Source organism: Lepus europaeus, chromosome 5, assembly GCF_033115175.1.
Source record: "Lepus europaeus isolate LE1 chromosome 5, mLepTim1.pri, whole genome shotgun sequence".
Lineage (NCBI taxonomy): Eukaryota > Metazoa > Chordata > Mammalia > Lagomorpha > Leporidae > Lepus > Lepus europaeus.
The window spans coordinates 39,926,058-39,949,001 of NC_084831.1; the positions used below are offsets into that span (position 1 = coordinate 39,926,058).

General features: G+C 38.5%; 1 protein-coding gene across 3 annotated transcripts in view; it reads right to left on the reverse strand.

The window, feature by feature from the left end:
• The window catches only part of SPATA6 (spermatogenesis associated 6), a 127,231-nt gene that overhangs the window by 97,360 nt on the left and 6,927 nt on the right, over window positions 1–22,944 (reverse strand). For 2 of the 3 annotated variants that reach the window (XM_062191292.1, XM_062191291.1), the window contains exons 2-5: window positions 15,800–15,937; window positions 14,128–14,176; window positions 2,484–2,525; window positions 1,428–1,552 (exon numbers count right to left, since the gene is read on the reverse strand). In XM_062191292.1, the coding sequence (XP_062047276.1) occupies window positions 1,428–1,552; window positions 2,484–2,525; window positions 14,128–14,176; window positions 15,800–15,937 (354 nt within the window). Of the gene's footprint in view, window positions 1–1,427; window positions 1,553–2,483; window positions 2,526–14,127; window positions 14,177–15,799; window positions 15,938–22,944 lie in introns of those variants that run through there. The other variant, XM_062191293.1, reaches the window with a different exon arrangement.

Below are 22,944 nucleotides of genomic sequence, written 5' to 3' on the forward strand. Positions count from 1 at the left end.
AATTTCTGCTTTTCCTCATTTGAAATAATATGGGCTTCTCTTAGTTTCTCTAAAGGAGGACTCTCTTTCAGGAATAAAACTATTTTGAAATCAACAAACAAAACTAACAGTAAGTTTTAGGAGGGGATGGAAGAGTAACTGTGACTTAATGTAGATTTTAATTTTAGGCATATGAATATACATTTCCATTCCATGAATGTTATACATTTAATCCATGCAAACTCTTAGTAATAGATATTTCAGGTATTTCCATGAATGTCCTATAAGAAAATATTTCTTTTTTTTAATTTGATTTTTTAAAAATTTCCTTTGAGAGCAGAGGGAGAGACAGGTGGGCAGACAAACAGGAAGCTCCCATCCACTTAGTTCACTCCTCAAATGCCCACAATGACCATGACCAGAGCCAGGAGCCAAGAACAGAGTCCAGGTCTCTCATGGGGTGGCAGAACCACGATCACTTGAGCCATTGTCACTGTCTCCTAGGGTGTGTACTCATAAGAAGCTGGAGTCAGAAGCCAGAGTGGGGCAATGAACCTATGCAATCCCCGCACTAGTGCCTTAACTGCTAGGCTAAATGTCTGGCTCCCTCAACATTCTGAAGAGCTGGCACTGTGGCACAGTGGGTGAAGCAGCTGCCTGCAATCCCAGCATCATATATGGGTACCAGTTCAAGTTCCAGCTGCTCCACTTCAGATCCAGCTCCCTGCTAATGCACCTGGGAAAGCAGGTCCAAGTGCTTGGGCCCCTGTCAATCATGTGGGAAACTCGGAAGAAGCTCCTGGCTCCTGGTTTTGGTCTGCCCTAGCCCTGGTTGTTGCAGCCATTTGGGGAGTGAACCAGCAGATAGAAGATCTCTCTATCTCTCCTCATCTCTCTGTAATTCTTTTTTTTTAAGAAAAGATACATACCTAGAAAGTTATTTACTATAAGAATCTTTGCTCTTACTAGGTAATTCTGAATTGTGATTTTTCTGATTTATATGGCATAGCAGCATATTTTTTGCACTTTTGATATTGTTGGGCTTATTAAATTTTTCTACTCAGCTATAAAAATGAAATCAATTGGTGATTTTAATTTGGATTTTCCTAAATGCTAATGAGATTGAGCATATTTTCAAACCTTTAATAGTTATTCCTTAGAAAAATAAAAGAAAAAGATGGATGGGATGTGTCTATATGTTGGGTTGAAAGAGAGGAGTTCATAAAAATTGGAAAAATATTAGGCAAAATAATACTTGTAATTAAGGGTGGCTTAATTAAATTCTATTCATTTAGATGTCAATATTTTTAAAATATCATAATTTTACAAAACAATTAAGTTTTTAAACCAAATTAAATTTTGAATTTGTTCTTTACATTTAAGGTATTGAGTGCTTCTTGACAATGATCCTGCATGAAAAATTGATTAGGAAAACAGTAACCACTTACTCGAAGGCCAGAAATCCTCCTCATAGTAACCTGGCGGTTTGAGTCATGGTGTCCGGAAATCTGGTTTGGACCCGGGAACATGAAATCTCGTGTATTTTCATCATATGTAGACAGTGTTTCACCCACTACAAGAAAGACAGCCTATGATTCAAATTATAACAAAATATTTAGAAACAAAAATCATCACATACAATAAACATATTGCCTGATGCCTTATTGAAATACCTGCTTCAGGATCAGGATTATTTTCTATGGCGGGAAAATTAAAGACAAGTTAAATGTATTAGGCTATATCCTGTTGCAGAATATGCTGTATATGAGTATCAAAAATCCTCTTTGCTTGCCTCTTGGAGAGTAAGACTATTCATGTAAACCCAGTAATACCCATAAGTTCCTAGGAGAAAAATATTTTTTAAAAAAATATGGGCCACATTTGGTATGACATCACAAACTTAATTACCACTCTACATTTTCTTCTATCTACCATTATAATAATATTTTTAAAATAACTAAGATATTTTTCTAGAATTTGTGGCTACATGAGTAAGGTAGAGGGGTAATATTTAAGATTTTCATATGACTAACATTTAATAAAATACAGCTCTCCATTTTTAACATAAAATAGCATGATTAAGCTAGATTTCTTCTATAATGATAGAAATCAGTATCACAGATTAAATTAACCTCTAGGTTTCAATGGTCAATTTTCCTCCAGAAATCTGTAATTTTTTACAGTAATTAAGGTTTTTTTCTATTAACAGTAATAGTCAATTAAACAAAAGCAAAGAAAGTTGCTTAAAAATCAACTTTATGACAGGTCATTTTCCATTTTTAATTATTACTTATTCAACTTTAGAACAATATATTCAATGCCCTTTATGTCAGTCTTTCTGAATATATTATTTTGTATTAAGTGATATTTAAAACATAGTGGTATGATAGAAAGCCAACTTTGTTCTTAATTTGAGAAAAGGGAGAAAAGATGAGATTTTTAAAAAATGTTTCATTGAAATGAGTTCCCATATCAGTTATCTTATCCATATATAGATACAGTACCTGGTGGAACTAGTTGTATCAACTCAAACACTGCGGTATCATCTGAAATTATAAAGAAAAATGTCTTTAGATTAAAAACAATAATGATGGACAAAAATTAGTTATTTTACTAAAGTAGTATCTAAAATCCAAAGTAGGGGCCACTGTGATGGCACAGGAGGTCAAGCCACTGCCTGCAACACTGACTTCCCTTATCAGAGTGCTGGTTCTAGCCCTGGCTGCTTCGCTTCTGGTCCAACTTCCTGCTATTGTGTGTGGGGAAGTATTGGAGGATGGTCTATGAACTTGAGCTCCTGACAGTCATATGGAAGGCTGAATGGAGCTTCTGGCTATTGGCTTCAGTCTACTCCAGACCTGACTGCTGTGGCCATTTGAGAGGTGTCTCACTTCTCTCTGTCACTCTGTCTTTCAAATAAATAAAATAAACCTTTTTAAAAATTAAAGAGATAAACAAATAACATTCAAAGTAACCATGAGGCAAACTAAAAACTAAAAACTAAAGCCAAAATTCACAAATGGGATTACATCAAGCTGAGAAGTTTCTGTACTGCAAAAGAAAAACTCAGGAAAGTGAAGAGGCAACCAATAGAATGGGAGAAATTATTTGCAAACTATGCAACTGATAAAGGATTAATAACCAAAATACATAAAGAGCTCAAGAAATGCAACAACAACAACAACAACAAACCAACCCCATGAAGAAATGGGCAAAGGAGTTAAACAGGCAGTTTTCAAAAGAGGAAATCCAAATGGCCAAGAGACACATGAAAAAAATATTCAGGATCACTAGCCATAGGGAAATGCAAATCAAAAACACAATGAAGTTTCACTTCACCCCAGTTGGAATGACTCTCATATGGAAATTAACAATCAATAAATGCTGTCAAGGATGTGGAGAAAAAGGTACCCTAATCCACTGCTGGTGGGAATGTAAACTGGTGCAGCCATTGGAAGACAATATGGAGAAAGCTGAATATAGACCTACCATATGACCCAGCCAACCCACTCCTGGGAATTTACCCAAGGAAAATGAAATCAGCATATGAAAGAGTTATCTATACCCCAATGTTTACTATAGCTCAATTCACAATAGCTAAGATATGAATCAACACAGATGCCCATCAACTGAAGACTGGATAAAAAAATTATGGTAAGTATATACTATGGAATACTACTCAGTGGTTAAAAAAAAATCCTGTCTTCTGCAACAAAATGGATGCAATTGGAAGCCATTATATTTAGTGAAATTAGCCAGTCCCAAAAAGACAAATACTATATATTTGCCCTGATCTGTGATAATTAATAGAGTACAAAAATAATATATATATATATATATATATGAGTGAAATTGAGATTTTGAAATTCGATGATTGTTTACAGCCCTGTCTCTACATTGAGGAACAGTATCTTTTTCTTCTTACTATTTGTTGAGTTATTTAATTAGCGTAGGGCTAATCTTATGAGTATAAAATAAACTGAATGTAGGTCACTGTAAAAATTAAAAGAATAAGAAAGGAAAAAGGAGGGAGGGTAGGAGAGTGTACAGCAGGGAGGGCAGAGTGGGAAGTATCACTGTGTTCCTAAATCTGTTATATGAAATACATGAAATTTGTTCACCCTAAAAAATAGTAAAAAAAATTTAAAAAGAAACTTGCCCTCAACAAAATATAAGTGTATAGTATAATGATACATAAAATTAATCACCAAAAGACCTTTAACAAAAGAATCATGAGAAGAGATTTCCAGAAGGAAGCAATGAACTGAAAGGAAAAAAAAAGCACAGAGATTAAAGGGAATACATAAAAACCAAACAGGTAAAATATGGTATAAAGTGAAATGAATAACACCTGTAAAATAACAAAACATTTGGTGTGGCTTAACTGCATATTAAACAGAGAGGAAGAGGAGAGACACAAACTCAGAGAGAGAGAGAGAGAGAGAGGGAGAGACAGAGAGAGACAGAGACAGAGAGAAAGGGAGAGACTGGGAGAGACAGAGATTTTCCATCTGCTGTTTCACTCCCCGAATGGTCACAATGGCCAGAGCTGGGCCAGGTGGAAGCCAGGAGCCTGGAACTCTATCTGGGTCTCCCACATGGGTGCAGGGGTGGAAGTACTTAGGCCATCATCCATTGCTTTCCCAGGCATTTTAGCAGGGAGCTGGATCAGAAGTAGAGCAGCTAGGACTCAAATAAGCACTCAGATATGGGATGCCGTTGTTCCAAGAAACAGCTTAACCCACTGTGCCCCTATAAATGTATTTAATATCACTGAACTATACACTTAAAAATAATTAAGATGGTAACTTTCATTTTATATATATATATATATATATATAACTGCAATAAAAATTTCAGGGAATAGAACCTTAATTATTTAAGGAAAAGATATAAAGAGATCTAATGCTGCTGGAAACCAATAGGAAGTTCACCTACCAGAACATATAGTATAATTAATCTCATTTTACAGCTGCCGGTTATCTTATAACCAAGGAAAATGTTCCTCCTTTATGTTAAACTTCTCATTTCCACATGTACTTTTAGTGTAAGTTACAAATTAAAGGTACCTACAATACTCCAGAAATCCTAGCCAAGTATAGTCAATGAAAAGCCTACTGTGAATAACTTAAAGTGCCGGTGTACTGTTAACCCTCTGCACCAGCCAGAATAATTGTTATAATAATTCTTCTAAATGTGTATTTACCTTTCTTAACCATAAAGATAAATTGATTGGAATGAATTTGCTGTTCTGGATTTCAAATATGAATTCTGAATCCTATAAGCTCTTCTAAGGACTAAGAGATACTCTCATTCATACAAGTTGAAGCATTTAGTCTCAGCCTTCAATCCCTACCTGAAAACATTTTAGTTATCCCAGACACACGGTAGGCCCTGACATCTAGAAGCTGAGAGGCAGGAGCTCTAATGAAACTACTTTTCCCTAGAGGCAACATAACTCATTAGGCACACCTCATAATCCACCTCAAAATAAACAAAGAGTGTATCTTTATCCATATGTTGAAGGGAATGCAGGCAGGACAACTGCTGTATTATGAACTCTCAGATACAAAGTACATTTCCTAATCAAAGGGTTATAATACTATAAAAGGTATCTCAATAGGATAGTTCTAACAGTCACAAAAATAGTGACTGGCAGCTATTTGATGCATTTATGTTATTTTATTTAACTCCATGACTATCAAATACCTAATATGTGCCAGGTACTGCCACATGGACCACAGATATAGCAGTGAACAAAACAGGAAAAGTCTCTGCTCTTATAAAATTGTCATTCTAGTGAGATAGAATATAAAAATAAATATATTAGTGCTAAGAATAACGGGATGACAATCCATCCCTTTTTACCTTGAGAAGTGCCCTTTTAATACCTTTTTTGGCAGAAATATTAATAACATACCCTTTATTTTCAACATATCCTGATACAGAAGACATAACTCTAAAGATAATGGTAAAGAGACTGAGATATTGACCAATAGAGGGTGCTATTTTCTACATGTTGGTAAGAGGAGGCCTCTTGGATTATGATAATACATTTAAGCAGCAAATGGAAATAAGGGAGAGAGCATTCCATATGTATGGCAAAAGGAAGAGCTTCTCAGGAGTGTATTTATGATAGGAGAGAGGAAGACAAAGAGACAGAGACAGAGGGAGAGGGAGAACGAGAATCTGTAAACCTTCAGTGAGAAGGGATGAAAACCCACAGCTTCAACAGAGAAATCTATGTAGTAGAAAACTTGCGGGGCCAGCATTGTGGTGTAGCAGATTAAGCCTCCACCTGGGGTTCCGCCATCTCCTATGAGCACCACTTCAAGTTCTGGCTGCTCCACTTCTAATCCAGCTCCCTGCTAATGGCCTGAAAAGCAGGTGAAAGATGGCCCAGGAACTTGGGCCCTAGCACCAGTGTGGGAGGCTGGGAAGAAGCTCCAGGCTCCTAGCTTCCACCTGAGCCAGCCCCAGCCATAGTGGCCATTTGGGGAGTGAACCAGTGGATGGAAGTTCTCTTTCTCTGTCCTCTTCCTCTTTCTATAACTCTGCCTTTCAAAGAAATAAAAATAAATAAATCTTTAAAAAAGAAAGAAAATTTTCAGTCTCTTTTTGCCTAAAAATGGGTACAAACGTATAATTTAGGCATAACCAAGTTTATTCTGGTAGATTATAAAATTAGAAACATTTCCTTAAATAGAATATTTTCTCTGTGGATGTAAAACTGCCCTTTTGTGGCTTTTAATATCATTGGCATTTCATATCATATCATTTTATTTATCACTGATACATTTCCCTAGAACCTGTCGTGACTTGGCACTCTAGAGTTTCTGGTGCCGATAAGATGTGAAATTGAATGGCAAATTGTACAATGATACCGATAGGAACAACAACAACAGTGTAGCTACACTAATAAGAATAAAGAATATTTTATGTGATTACTGTTTTCAAGGACTGTTAAAAATCACTTGATCTGAGGTAAATCAAAGATCTGATCACTTATCAGACTGTCTAGTTAAAGGTGGAGAGGAAGATCATAGAATCCCAAGCATTTGGATCATGTTCAAATTGCTTTTAGATAACATATTCTTAATTAATGGATTTTGGATTTCAGAGCATCCAAGGAAAAGCTCTCCCAAGCATTCCTTCCCAGCACTGAGACCCAGACATTCTTGGAAAGGGGATAACCTTGGCACATCTAAAGAAGATTCATTCTAGTGCCATGCCTGTGGAATTTACTGGAAATCCGCCCTTGGGAATGTGCCAGAAATCCTCCCTCTCGGATGTAAGGGAGGCCATTCACAGGGAAGTATCATGACAAAACCACCCAAAGAGGGGATGGCTGGGCGAAGCTGCTGCCTGCCACCCTGCACCACAATACCCAGGCACAAGAGACACTACCAGGGCTTCAAAGGCCTGGTGCTGAAAAAGTCAAGTGAGCACTCCAGTAATAGAAGCAAAATCCTTTGTCCTGCAAAATTTCTCCAGGGCTCTCTATTGCAAAAGGCTTCAGTGCCAGCAGGATAGCAAAAAATACTCAAGGGACCCTTATCAATTTCCACAAAATAGGTAAATTGAATTTAGTACTAAAGAGCAATAAACAGATAATCTACACATTTTATGACAGAAGAACTGATATAAATCAAATAAAATGGAATCAATTAAATAATTATAAACATTTAAATATTTTTCTCTTAATAATTGATAAAACAATTAAACAAACCCAGAAAAATAAAACCAGAATACAGAAGACTTGACCATTATTACACAGCTTGACCCAAATGATTAAAAAAAAAAGACTAATACAGAATAACTCAACCAACAACAGAATACACTTATTTTCAAATGCACCTGGAATATTGAAAAGGATAGACCTTAGGATAGGCCATAAACAAGTCTCAGTAAAAGGACTGAAATCCTGTAAGTTATATTTTCTTACTGCAACAAAATTAGAGTCAATATTATTAGAAATACAGGAAATCTCCAAATATTTGAAAATAAAAGAACATATTTCATGGGGTAGGCATTTGACATAGCAGTTAAGATGCCAATTGGGATGTCAAATCTCATATCAAAGTGCCTGGGTTCAAGGCCCAGCTGCACTCCTGAATCCAGCTTCTTGCTAATACACACCTTGGGTGGCAGTGGTGACAGCTCAAGTAGTTGGGTTACTAACCACCAAAGTGGGAGACCCAGATTGAGTTCCAGGCTCCTGGCTTCAGTCTGGCCCAGCCACTCTTGTCATGGGCATTTGGAGAGTAAGGCAGAGAAGATGGGAAATCAATCTCTCTCTCTCCCCTCTTCCAATCCAGCTTCCTGCTAATGTATCTGGAAAGTCAGTGGAAGACAGACCAACTGCTTGGCCCCTGTCACACGTGGGAAACCAGGATGGGGTACCTGGCTTCTGACTTCAGCCTGGCCCAGACCTGGCTGTTGCAGCCATACAGGGAGTGAAGAAATTGATGGAAGATCTCCCTCTCACTCTTCACCTTTCAAATAAATAAGTAACTGTTTTTTAAAGAGAATATATTTCAAAAGAATCTAGAGATCAAAGATCACAGCAATAAAAGTAGGTATCTTGAAATTAATAGGGACAAAAAAATCAAAACGTATGAAAGAGACCATAATCAATGCATAGATGGACGTTTACAGCTTTAAAAGCTTTTATTGGAGGAATCGGTATTGTGACGTAGCAGGTTAAGCAGCAGCCTGAGATGCCAGCATCCCATGTAAGTGCTGGTTCCAGTCCTGGCTGTTCCACTTCCAATCCTGCTCCTTGCTAATGCATTTGAAAAGGCAGCAGGTAACAACCCAAGTGCTTGGGCTCCTGCCACCATGTGGGGGACTCAAATGGAGGTCCAGGCTCTTGATTTTGGCCTGGTCCAGCCCTAGCCAAAGCAGCCATTTGGAGAGGGAATCAGTAGACAGAAGATCTGTGTGTGTGTGTGTCTGTCTGTCTGTCTGTCTACCCTCTCTCTGTGTAACTCTGCCTTTAAAATAAAGAAATATCTTTATTAAAAAATGATTTTATTTATTTATTTGAGTGGTAGAGTTACAGACAGAAAGCGGCAGAGACAGAGAGAAAGGTCTTCGATCTCCTGATTTATTCCCCAAATGGCCACAAAGGCTGGAGCTGGGCGGATCTGAAGCCAGGAGCCAGGAGCTTCTTCCGGGTCTCCCACGCGGGTGCAGGGGCCCAAGGAATTGGGCCATCTTCTATTGCTTTCCCAGGCCATTAGCTGGGAGCTGGATCAGAAGTAGAGCAAGCAGCACATGAACCAGTGAACATATGGAATGGCAGTGCCACAGAATAGAGGCTTAGCCTACTATGCAACAGTGCTGGTCCCAAGAAGGTACAAGAAATCAATACCTTTTTAAAAATAAAGAAAAGCTTACATTGGAAAGGATGAAATATCTAAAATTAATCATCCAAGCTTCCATCTCAAAAAGCTAGAAAAGAAAGAATAAATCACAGAAAGTAAGTTAGAAGAAATAATAAAGCTCAAAATGAAAATCAATGAAATAGAAAAGAAAAAATGACAGAGAAAAATCAATGAAGCACAAAATTCATTCTTCAAAATATACTAACAAAATTGATAAGCTTTCACAATAAAACATCCAAGAAAAAAGAAAACAGAAATGAAATGGGACATCACTACTAATCTTACAGAAATTAGAAGGATCTTGAGGAGCAAAACATGAACACTAAGCTAACTAAGTAGATATCTTAAATGAAATATAAGAATTCCCAGAAAAATACAAATGCCAAGAGCTACCCTAGGAAGAAATGGATATATAACACAATCTGAGACAATAATTTCAACCTTCCCACAGAGGGATGTTCAGGCCTAGAAGGCTTTACTGGTAAATTTTAACAAATACTTAAAGATAAAATAATAGCAATTCTACACAAAATCTTCCAGGAACAGAGAAAGAAAGCACATTTCTCCTATAAGGCCAGTGTTGCATGGATAACAATGCAAGAAAACAAAATTTAAAACTGCAGACCAATGTTCGGCATACAAAAAAAATCATTAATAAAATATTAGCAAACAATCAAGGAAAATATAAAAAGGCTTATATGCCACGAACAGTGGGATTTACCCCAGGAATGAAAGGCTGGTTTGACATCAGAAAATTCATTAATGTAATAAACAATATTAACAGAATAAAGAGGAAAACACACATAATTATCCTAACACAGAAAAGGCATTTGACAAAACCCAACCCCCATTCATGATAAAAACTCTCAACCAGCCAGGAATAAATCTTCTCATCTTACATTAGTAACAGAAAAGTCTTCTGATAAAGGGCACCTATTAAGACAAATATAGTTAATATCCCAGTTTTGAAAGACTGAATGTTTTCCCCCTAACATCAGAAACAAGGCAAGAATATTTGCTTTCACTACTTCTAGTCAACGCTCTGCTGGAGGCTCTGGTTATGAGTACAATTAGACAAAGACAAGGGAGGATTAATGAGGGAGAAAATAAGTAAAGTTGTCAGTTGCTACATTCTGAACATAATTCTGCCTATAAAATTAATCTTAGAAGCCAACCACAAAAAGCCTACCTGTACTAATAACATTCTTAGCAGATACAGTTTTCAATTTCTATAAAGTAACAAGAATTTTAAACCAAAGATTAATAAAAAAAAAACACTATTTTTATAGTAGCATTTAAAAAGATTAAACTATGTGGAAATACATTTAACCAAAGAAATGCTGGACCTGTATGCTATAACCTCAGAAACATTGCTGAGAGAAATTAAAGATGATTTTAAAAAAAAAAGGAAAAATATGCCATGTTAAAAAATTAGAGATATGATAATTTTAAGAAAGCAGTTCTTCCCAAATTTATTTCTACATTTTTTTTAATTTGTTCTTTTTTCTTTTTCTTTCTTTTTTTTTTTTTTTTTGACAGGCAGAGTGGACAGTGAGAGAGAGAGACAGAGAAAGGTCTTCCTTTGCCGTTGGTTCACCCTCCAATGGCCGCCGCGGTTGGCGCGCTGTGGCCGGCGCACCGCGCTGATCCAATGGCAGGAGCCAGGTGCTTCTCCTGGTCTCCCATGGGGTGCAGGGCCCAAGCACTTGGGCCGTCCTCCACTGCACTCCCTGGCCACAGCAGAGAGCTGGCCTGGAAGAGGGGCAACCGGGACAGAATCTGGCACCCCAACCGGGACTAGAACCCGGTGTGCCGGCGCCGCAAGGCGGAGGATTAGCCTAGTGAGCCATGGCGCCGGCCTATTTCTACATTTAACACTACTCTTATCATCACTACTCTAGTCAATACTCTTCTTATCAATTCTCAAATAATTTAAATGTAGAAATTGACAAGTTGATCCTAAAATGTATATGATATGCAAAGGACCTAGAAATAGTCAAAACAAAGTTGAAGGACATATATCACCTGACACCAAAACGTACCAGAAAGCTGAAGTAATCAAAACAATGGTATTGACGTGAGGACAGACATGTAGGTGAATGGAAAATGAAATGTTAAAGAGCTCAGAAAGAAACCCTCAGGTTTATAGTCAATCAGTTTTCAACAAAGGTACACAAACAATTCAGCAAGGAGGAGGATATTCTTTCCAACCTGAAAATAGAAAAAAATGTGTGACCTTGAATGAGGCAGCTATTTCACAGATGTGAGGACCAGTGCTATGGTATAGCAAATAAAGCCACTGCCTGGATGCCAGCATCCCATTTAAGGGCTTGTTCGTGTCCAGCTGCTCTGCTTCCATTCTAGTTCCCTTCTAATGGCCTGGAAAAGCGGCGGAAGATCCCCAAGTGTTTGAACCTCTGCCACCCACATGGGAGACCCAGGTGACAGTCTTGACTCTTGGCTTCAGCCTGGCACAGCCCTGGCTGTTGCAGTTATCTTGGGAGCAAACCAACAAATGGAAGATCAATCTTTCTCTCTATCTTCCCCTCTCTCTTTGTAACTCTAACTTTCAAGTACATAAAAATTTTTTCAGAATATATATTTCATGGATCTGACACCAAAAGTATAAACTATAAAAAATTAATTTAACTTTATAACTTTCATTATCCAAAGCCACTATTGAATGAATGAAGACACAGTCCACAGACTGGGAGAAAATATTTATAAATCATCTACCTAAAAATGGCTTTTATTTAGAAGATTAAAAAGAGAAACCCTGGGGCCAGCACTGTGGTCCCAGTGCCAGCATCCCATATAAGTGCCAATTCAAGTCCCAGTTGCTCCACTTCTGATCCAGCTCTCTGCTATGGCCTGGGAAAGCAGTAGAAGATGGCCCAAGTCCTTGGACCCCAACACCCACGTGGGAAACCTTGAAGAAGCTCCTGGCCCTTGGCTTCAGATCGATGCAGCTCTGGATCAGCCCAGCTCTGCCCGTTGCAGCCATCTGGGGAGTGAACCAGCAGATGGAAGACCTCTCTCTCTCTCTCTCTCTCTCTCTCTGCCTCTACCTCTCAGTAACTCTGTCTTTCAACTAAATAAATAACCTTAAAAAAAAAAGAGCCACATTTTTTTCTTCTTTTTTTTGAAGGATTTATTTATTCATTCATTTGAAAGGCAGAGTTATAGAGAGACAGAGGCAGAGAGAGCAAGAGAGGTCTTCCATCCACTGGTCCACTCCCCAATTGGCTGCAACAGCCGGAGCTGTGCCTATCTGATGCCAGGAGCCAGGAAATTCTTCCAGGTCTCCCACATGGGTGCAGGGACCCTAGGGATTTGGCCATCTTCTACTGCTTTCCCAGGCCATAGAGAGAGCTGGATCAGAAGTGAAGCAGCCAGGCCTCAAACCAGTGTCCATATGGGATGCAGGCACTGCAAGTGGCAGCTTTACTTGCTACACCACAGCACCAGCTCCCACAATTTTTTCTAAGACACGATTTCCCAGATACTAAACGAGTTGTTAATGAAATATTAAAAATTATAAAACTACTGACATCAAACTTTCACCAAGCTAGTCTGCCACAGTGGAAGATGTAACATCAAGCACTAGGACAACTACAAAACAATTAACAAAATATTGAATTGACAATGATGAGTGCTCTAGAGAACTGAAAAACTATAAGCTGTATGAAGACAGACACCAGGTCAGCCCAGACCTGCCCTATATACACAGATTCTAATCCATGTTTCTTCATTGCTAGAATCCCAATGGAGTGGGGGAGGTGGAAGGAGACATTTGATCATGACACCTAATAGTATTGGCCTTTTGAGCCACTGCTATACAATGAACCAATCTAGTGATTCCACAGCCTATTTATTTATCTGACAGCAGGGACACAGAGGGGGAGGAGGGGTGGGAGTGTGGCTCCCATCTGCTGCCCACAACAGCTAGGAGACAGGAATTCAACCCAGGTCTCCCATCTGGGGACACAATTACTTAAGCCTTTACCACTCCCTCCCATGATCTGCACTGGTAGGAAGCTGGAGCCAGGAGCTGAAGCCAGGGATGGAACTCAGGTGCTTCAGTACGGGACACAAGCATCTGAACAGGTGTCTCAACCACTGAGCTAAATGCCTGTTCCTCTAACTATAATGATAAATAACAGAGCTTTTCATTTCATACCAAGAACTTGAATAGTTTATACTCAAGTATACTCTTTTGCATTGCTGATCTCACAGATAGTTGCATCTTTTCATACTTGATTTCAACTACTCGAGTAATTTATGGTTATGCCTAGCCCTGAAAAAAGTCTTTCAAATAATTTACTAACATAATGAACATAATACAAAGAGCAAAGGCATACATATTTTAGGATACCATTACTTTGATCTTCTATTATTTAGTCTCTTGATTAGAAGTAATCTGAGGTTAGACACATTTTCTGTTTACAGTGCAAAATCCTACCTAACATGAATCTCAATCTATCCTTTTGACACAAATGATTTGTTATCATATTAACTGATAAAAGGTTAAATAAAATAAGTCAATGACTAAACACACAGAAAAGGGAGTCAAACCAAGCCTCTCTGTGTCACATGTATTTTTGGTTATTTTCAGATGTATTCTGAAATTCTAAAAAAATGCAACTCAAGATTTTTAAAACTCTACTAGACTTAAATTTCTATTTAACCCAGGATTAAAAGGCATAAGGATGATAAAATCTGAGATGTCTTAGACTCAGGAATTATGAAGTTAACTTACACTCAAGCTGTGCCACCACATCTCCAGGGTCTACTGCTTCAGGGAACACCTATGGTGGAAGGACACAGGGAGGATGGGAAGATGTGAATGGAACATAGAGATGAGACTGTCTTTGTTTTTTCCCTCTCTCAAAATATTCTGTACCCAACCAAAGAAAACTTGACATTACTAAGAACTATCACTCCCTCTCTGCTTTCCATGCTCAGTACGAAAAACACTACGAATGATCTTTATAGCTATTTCTGCCCTCTCCCAGCTTTGTCTGTCAGCATTCTTGCCACTGTTGTTGCCACGATCCTACCAACCTTCTTCGTGTTCCTCCAACCTCTCAAGCTTACTCTCAACAGGAAACCTTTACATTTGCTACCTCCTCGTTAGAATGCTTTTTCCCCTGGGTCTTCAAATAATGATACAATCTCATAAATCTGACTCAGCTTCAGCGTTATTGCCTTCTCTGACCACTCTTTAAAATGGACAACACCCCCAATCCCATTACTCTCCCTTTATTCTCTTCATGCACTTATTTCTATCTAACATTACTGATGCATTTATTGGTTATTATCTGTTTCTCTTATGACAGTGAAAGCTCCAAGAGGGGTGGATTTTTCCTTGTTTATCACATATCCTCAGGACAGAGAACAATTGGTAAATAGAGCAGGTACTGGGTAATTATTCCTGGGAGAAAGGAAGCAAAGAGGAAAAGAAGGAGGGAGGGACAAAGGAAGAGAAGGAGACAGAGGGGAGAAGGAGAGAAAATAAAAAGTTAAGAAATGTGATTGGTAGCAGTCATCAAAAGGAGCAGTTTTAGGAGAAAAAAAGGAAAGAGGCTTATAGAAAAAGTACTATAAAAAAAAAGAAAGAAAAAGTACTATAAGGTAGTCATAACTAAAATAAACTATCATATCTATTAAGAATTTATTTTGTTTTATGAAATAATTATTTAGAATTCAAGGTGCTATGGTTTACACAAAGCCCACTATGACAATTTTAAGAAACTTTTGATCCATCAAGGAAAAATAGCAACTGATTCAATGCAAAATATAATGAATATTCTCAAGCTTATCGATTTAAGTCATAACTTTCCTTTTGGAATTAAACTGAAGTATATAGTGAAGTGACACCTTGACAGTAGGGACTCCATTTTAGAGCACCGCTCACCATGAGACTCTGAGACTCTGGTCTGAAACTATGGCTTAAAATTCAGACAGTAACATAACACTGCACCCCACCTGGCAGAACACAGAAACTCCATAGTATGATCATTCAACTTAAAACAGATAGGCTGCACCTGGATTAATGCTAAGATTGTAATTTGTCTATTGTCAAAATTATAATTGATATTAGTTTTGCATAGGCCTTAGGTCAGCTTGACCTTAGTATTCCCCAATCCTAGCAACCATGCATCCCCCCTCCCCTCCTTGTGATTTTTGCCTTTATAAACCCTGTTGCTTTGAGCTTCAGGGTCGAGAGTTCTTTAAGGCATGAGCCCACTCTCCACCACCACCGGCAATAAACGACCCTCAGATGTTATCAGTGTGTGATGCGCCTCTGTTTGCACTTGCTCAGGTGCAACAATAATAAGCAATCATAACTTACATTATGGGCTTTTATTCAAAAGTTGGAACCATTTTGAATTTGCGTTACTAGTTGATCTGCTATTTGAAAAACTTACCTTTTCAAACACCATTCTGGCATTGAAAACCAGTGGAAAAGTGGCTGGGACACATTGTGTCTTTTTGTATTGGCCAAACACACAGATGCTAAGGTAGATGTCCTCCTTGTCTTTCAGCACCACTCCTGGACAAGTTACCTGAAAGACATTAGATAAAGGAATACAACTGTTTTATGAGTTCCTGAACTATCCTACTAAAATGATGTATCAAATATTACACAAAAACATTAGTCTGCTAATCTAATAAAAATTCAAATAACAAAAGAGAGTCTGGTGTTTACAAAGTTAAATGAAATGCTTTTGCAACTTCCTCTCACTCTGAGAAATCTACGATTTTCCACCTGGTTGCTTATGCCAGATTTTGAAGTTCTCCATACTGGCACTAGAGATAGACACAAACAGGTTTAAATAGTTAGCCTTAGGCTCCCACTTTATACTGAATGCTCAAAGTTATTCAGCATCATTATATCACAAAGGATTGGCACTTGGTAGAAATAAAAATCATACTAGAGGGCAAAAACCAAATAAATAAATAAATAAACAAAAGCACAAATCTGACCTCTAGCACACTAAACAGCAGTTCATAGATATGCTCATCAAAAGCAATATGAGGCGAGGGCGACGTGGAACCGCAGGTTAAGTTGCTGCTTGCACACCCACATCCCTTATAGAAGTGCCTGGTTGGGCAACTCCCAGCTACTCCGCACTGACGATCCTACTTCCTGTTTATGCACCTTAGAGGCAGTAGGTGATGGCCTGAGTACCTGGGTTCCTGCCACTCATGTGGGAGACTCAGATGGGTTCCTGACTTCTGACAGCAGTTTGACCCAGCTCTGGCTATTGCAGGCATTTGGAGAGTATACCAGTGGTTAGAAGATGCATCCTCGCCCACACTGCCCCATCACTCTGCCTTTCAAATAAATAAATAGTTTTTTAAGAAAAAGCAACGGGAAAAAGTTTCAAAGTCAATGAATTGAAAGTTTTGAGCCCAATAATGTATTTTTTTAAATATTAAACTGCACCTATCCTCATTAAGACTGACAGAAAGTACCGGCATAAAATGTGAGGCTTCTAAACAAAACACAACACAGGCTCTCCATCCCCTGCCATATTCCACAGCCAGTGATTAATATGCCCGTAACAGCATACTGAAGGCTTTCTGAAATTTGAGGTCAACATAATAACTTTGTCCGACATATTCTGATACATTCTAAGTATATTTTTATTGTTCTCTGAACATACACATTACTTTCTTGTCTCAAGGTCTTCCATTATCTATATAGTGTGATATAAAACAGAGTAATATAAGGAGTACTGACTTCAACCATTCCATTCCATGCCCTCTTGATTTACTCCTCCCACCTGCCCAGGCATTTATTAACAGATACCTACACAAAACTTATCTTGATTCAACAGCTGTTGTTATTCAATCCAATTGAATTCACACATTTATTATGAAGTTACTATATGCAAAAATAAATATACTTTAACTTCTCTCAGCATGTCACAGATCCAAATTATTGTCTAGATGCATTTTAATCAAATGGATACATCTTACTCTAAGTTCCCTGAGGGCAGACTTTCATTTTCCTCATCACTATAGCCAAAGAAGTACCCTTTCAGTATGAAAAAGTTTAAGATATTATCTTGTCCAGCTTCAGACCTTCTATATATGAAAACAACAGAGTCCCAGGAAAGTTTAGGTGATACACTAACAAGGTCATAAAGTAATGAGTCCTAAGATTAAATGAGTTAATAAATGTGAAGTGCTTAGAGCAGAGTCTGACAGAATATTCATCAATATCAGCTACTGTTATCGTTAGACTAAAAATTATATCATCTGTCAACACAGACCACTGCATTGAATAAATGACTAACATGCCCCATCTCTTTGTATTTATCAGTTAAAGATTTTTTTCTGGAAAGCGGAGCAGGACAGCAAGTGAGTAAGGTGCCCCTGCAATCCTCTCCCCATAAGCACAGCAATTTGAACAGCTGTTCATACACAAACGACCTTCACAGCAGCTAACAACATCAGCTAAGAGACCACATGCGACAATAGGATAAGAGGCACTGAGGAAGACGTGAAGTTACAAGCTGCCTGTCATCACTCCCCCAGCTGCAACCAGTACAGCTCCACGCAGCCTGCTTGGGAGACGGAGAAGGGATTAAGTCCCGACCTTAGACTTGAAACCCAGTGCCAGGCAGGTCATTGTAAAACATCGTGCCAGATAGGATCCCACACCCCTACCCCCAGGCCATCACCTGCAGACTGAGCCTTTGGGCCTCCTTAGCCAGATGCCAAATGGATTGCTCCCACCACACTTTCCCCCACCTCTGACTGAGAGTAGAACAAGATTACAGCATCTAGGAAGTGGGGTGGGAAAGTCAGTACAGAACTTTGTCTTGGAGCTCAATGCCAGGCCTATGGCTGTGACACCCAACACCACATAAAGCCCAAAGGTCTCTATCCCCAGCCCAGGGCTCCCGAATCAAGCCTGTAGAAGTTAATTCTGAACAAATACCTACTATATTTAAGATAAACCTGAGATAGAAGCACCCCCTTGTTGAAACAGTGACAACAAACCAAGAGCAGACTTGTAGCACACTTCAACAGAGCCATCTAATGCCAATACAGCCTAAGTGTCCACAGGCTCAGAGAAAACAGGGCAAAGTGCTTAGAATTTCTGGAAGACAGGAACATACAAAGCCAGATTACAAAGAGTGAGAAAAATCCCTAACCCTTTAATGCGCAGTTGCCAATACATACTAACAGACATCAATAACTGTCAGGGTGGAGCTGGCACTGTGGTGCAGCAGGTAAAGCCTCTGCCTGCAGTGCCAGCATCCCATGGTGCTGGTTCAAGTCCCGGCTGCTGTATTTCTGATTCAGCTCTCTGCTATGGCCTGGGAACACAGTAGAAGATGGCCCAAGACCTTGAGCCCATTACCTTCGTGGGAGACCCAGAGAAAGCTTCTGGCCCATGGCTTCAGGTAGGCCCAGCTCTGGCCAATATAGCCATCTGGGGAGTGAACCACCAGATGGAAGATCTCTGCCTCTGCCCCTCTGTAACTCTGCCTTTCAAATAAATAAATCTTTAAAAAAAAAAAACTGTAAGGGAATCATGACAGGTACAGAATGTAAAATAGTCATTTTAAGGAAACACAATGAGATTCAGGTAAACTCGGAGATGATTCATTATTCTAACACAGAAGCTTAAAAAGATATAAGAAAATAAACAAACAAAAATCCTATGGCTTGAAAAGTACATCAAACAAAGTTAAAAATATGAAAGAAGGTATCAGAATCAGAGTGGATCAAACAAGAATCAGTGAGCTTAAAAACAGTCTATCTGTGGGCCTCTTAACAGGCCTAAAGCCCAACAGATTATTATCAAGCCCCTTCTGTCAGGTTCTATTTGCCTCTAAATCAGAAAACTTAAATGTAGCTTAAACAGCACCTTTCTTAGCTCCTCTAATAATGACTCTGTCCTTTGTTCTAGACCCTGTCTAGCATACTTGGGCCTCATTCCTTTGTAATCATAACCTCTACTCTACCACCAATGGCTCTACTCCCAACCTGTGTGTACTGATGGTCCTCTTCCCCACTTAATGCTGTATAATTGTTCAAACCTGGTAAATGCCACTCTTAGGATCATTGGTTACTATCCTCACTCTGTCTTTTATGACCTTGTCTAAATATGATCAGAGTCGGCAAACTTGGAAGGCTTCCATAGCCTTGGCAACTCATGACGACAGCCTAGGGTGGTTACTGGCGCCATAAACTAGACTGTCAATTTGTTGGGTCAACAACAGGAGCCACTGTGCACTTGCTCCTCATGTGGGATCTCTGTCCTTAATGTGCTGTACATTGTGATTTAATGCTATAACTAGTACTCAAACAGTATGGTTCACTTTGTGTTTCTATGTGGGTGCAAACTGTTGAAATCTTTATACTAAATTGATCTTCCATATATAAAGAGAATTGAAAATGAATCTTGATGCAAATGGAAGGGGAGAGGGAGTGGGAGAGGGGAGGGTTGCGGGTGGGAGGGAAGTTATGGGAGGGGGAAGCCATTGTAATCCATAAGCTGTACGCTGCAAATTTATATTAAATAAAAGTTTAAAAAAAAAAGTCTATCTGAAGATATACAGAGGAAAAAACAAAAAAAAAAACAAAAAAAGAATGCAGAACAGGAAGACAGACTCTAATACAATATTAACAGGGGACTTCAACACCCCACTTTCACCAATGGACAGTTCAACTAGACACAAAATCAACAAAGAAGCAACAGAGCTGTTCGACACTATGGAACAAAAGGATATACCTGATATCTACAGAACTTATCACCCCACAGTTAGCAGAATACACATCATCCTCATCAGTACATGGAACTTTCTCTAAAATAGACTATATACTAAGCCATAAAGCAAGTCGCAGGAAATTCAACAAAATCAAAATCATACCATGCATCTTCTTTGAACACAGTGGAATGAAGCTGGAAATCAACAATTCAAGAATCTCTAGATCATATGCAAACACATGAAGACTGAATAATATGCTCCTGAATGAACAGTGGGTCACAGAAAAAATAAAAAGGAAAATCAAAAAATTTCTGGAAATGAATGATAACAACACATCATATTAAAACGTATGGGATACTGCAAAAGTAATGTTAAGAGAGAAGTTTATAGCATTGGTGCCTTCATGAAGAAATTGGAAAGGTACCAAATAAATGAGCTATCAGTGTATCTCAAGGAGCCAGAAAAAAAAAAAGAATAACAACAAACCAAACTCAAAATTGGGAGTCAAGAAATAATTAAAATCAGAGAATATATAAACAAGATTAAAACACACAAAAAATACAAAAGATTGGTGAAATGAAGAGCTAGTTTTTTACACAATAAATAAAACTGATACACCATAGGGCCTTTGGACCAACTAACAAAAAAAAGAAAAAAAAAAAGGAGGCTGGCACCGTGGCTCAATAGGCTAAGCCTCCGCCTGCGGTGCAGGCACCCCAGGTTCTAGTCCCGGTCGGGCACCGGATTCTGTCCCGGTCACTCCTCTTCCAGTCAAGCTCTCTGCTGTGGCCCAGGAGTGCAGTGCAGGATGGCCCAAGTCCTTGGGCTCTGCTCCTGGCTTCAGATCAGTGTGGTGCGACGGCCACAGCATGCAGACCACGGTAGCCATTGCAGGGTGAACCAACGGAAAAGGAAAACCTTTCTCTCTGTCTCTCTCTCTCACTGTCCACTCTGCCTGTCAAAAAAAAGGGGGGGGAGGGAGAAGAAGACCCAAATCAATAAAACAAGAAATGAAATGAAAAAGAAAATGTAACAACAGACACCACAGAAATAAAAAGAAAATCATCAGGAATTACAACAAAGCTGTATGCCAACAAATTGGGAAACCTAGATGAAATAGTTAAATTCCTAGACACATACAATCTACCAAAATTGATTCATGAAGTCATAGAAAACCTAAACAGGCCAATAACCAAGATGGAAACTGAATCAGTATAAAGACTCACCCAACAAAAAAAACTTGGGACCAGGTGGCTTCACTGCTGAATTCCATTATTCATTTCAAGAAGAACTAATTCCAATTCTTCTCAAACTATTCTAAACAATTGAAAGGGAGGGAATCCTCCCAATTTCTTTCTAAGAAGCCTGCATCACCTTAATTCCTGATCTAGAAAAAGACAACAGAGAAAGAGAACAATATCCCTGTTGAACATAGACGCAAAAATCCTCAACAAAATATTAGCTGATCAAATCCAACAACATATCAGAAAAATCATTCACCTGGACCAAGTGGGATTTATCCCTGGTATGCAGGGATGGTTCAACATTTGCAAATCAATATGATACACACATTAACAAACTTTAGAGCAAAAATCATATGGTTATCTCTATAGATTCAGAGAAGGCATTTGATAAAATACATGATGAAAACCTTAACCAAACTGAGTATAAAAGAAACATTCTTCAACACAGTCAAGGCAATTTATGACAAACCCACAGCCACAATCCTATTCAATGGGGAAAAGCTGGAAGCATTCCTCCTAAGATCCAGAACAAAAAAGGATGCCCACTCTCACCATTGTTATTTAATATAGTCCTTGGAAGTTTTAGCCAGAGCCATCAGGCAAGAAAAATAAATCAAAGAGATACAAACTAGAAAGGAGGAAATCAAACTATCCCTATTTGCAGATGACATGATTCTATATATAGAGGATCCCAAAGACTCCACTGAGAGATTATTGGAAATCACCAAAGAGTTTGGTAAAGTGGTAGGATACAAAATCAATAGCCTTTGTATACACAGAAAATGCCACAGCTCAGAAAGAACTTGAGAGATCAATCCCATTCACAATAGCTCCAAAAAGAATCAAATACCTTGGAATAAATTTAGATGTCAAAGAACTCTATGATGAAGATTACACAACACTAAAGGAAGAAACAGAAGACGACATTTAAAAATAGAAAAATCTTCCATGTTCATGGATTAGAAGAATCAACATCATCAAAATGTCCATAATAGCAAAAGCAATTTACAAATTCAATGCGATCTCAACCAAAATACCAATGACATTCTTTGCAGATCTAGAAAAAAATGATGCTAAAATTCATATGGAAACACAAGAGACCCTTAATAGTTAAAGCAATCTTATACAACAAAAACAAAACCAGGGACATCACAATACCAGATATCAAGATATACTACAGACAATTATAATCAAAACAGCCTGGTACTGGCACAAAAACAGATGTGTAAACCAATGGAATAGAATAAATCTCCAGAAAGCAATCCACACATCTACAACCAATTTATATTTGACAAATGAGCTGAAATCAATCCCTGAAACAAGGATAGTCTGTTTAATATATGGTGCTGGGGAAACTGGATCTCCATGTGCAGAAGTATGAATCTACACCCACACCTATACCTTATACATAATCCACTCAAAGTGGATCAAAGACCTAAATCTACAGCCCAGTGTTATCAAATTACTAGAGAACATTGGGAAAACTCTTCAATACATTAGCATAGGAAAGACTTCTTGGAAAAAAACCCAGAAGCACAGACAGTTAAAGCCAAAGTAGACAAATGGGATTACATCAAGCTAAGAAGCTTCTGCAAT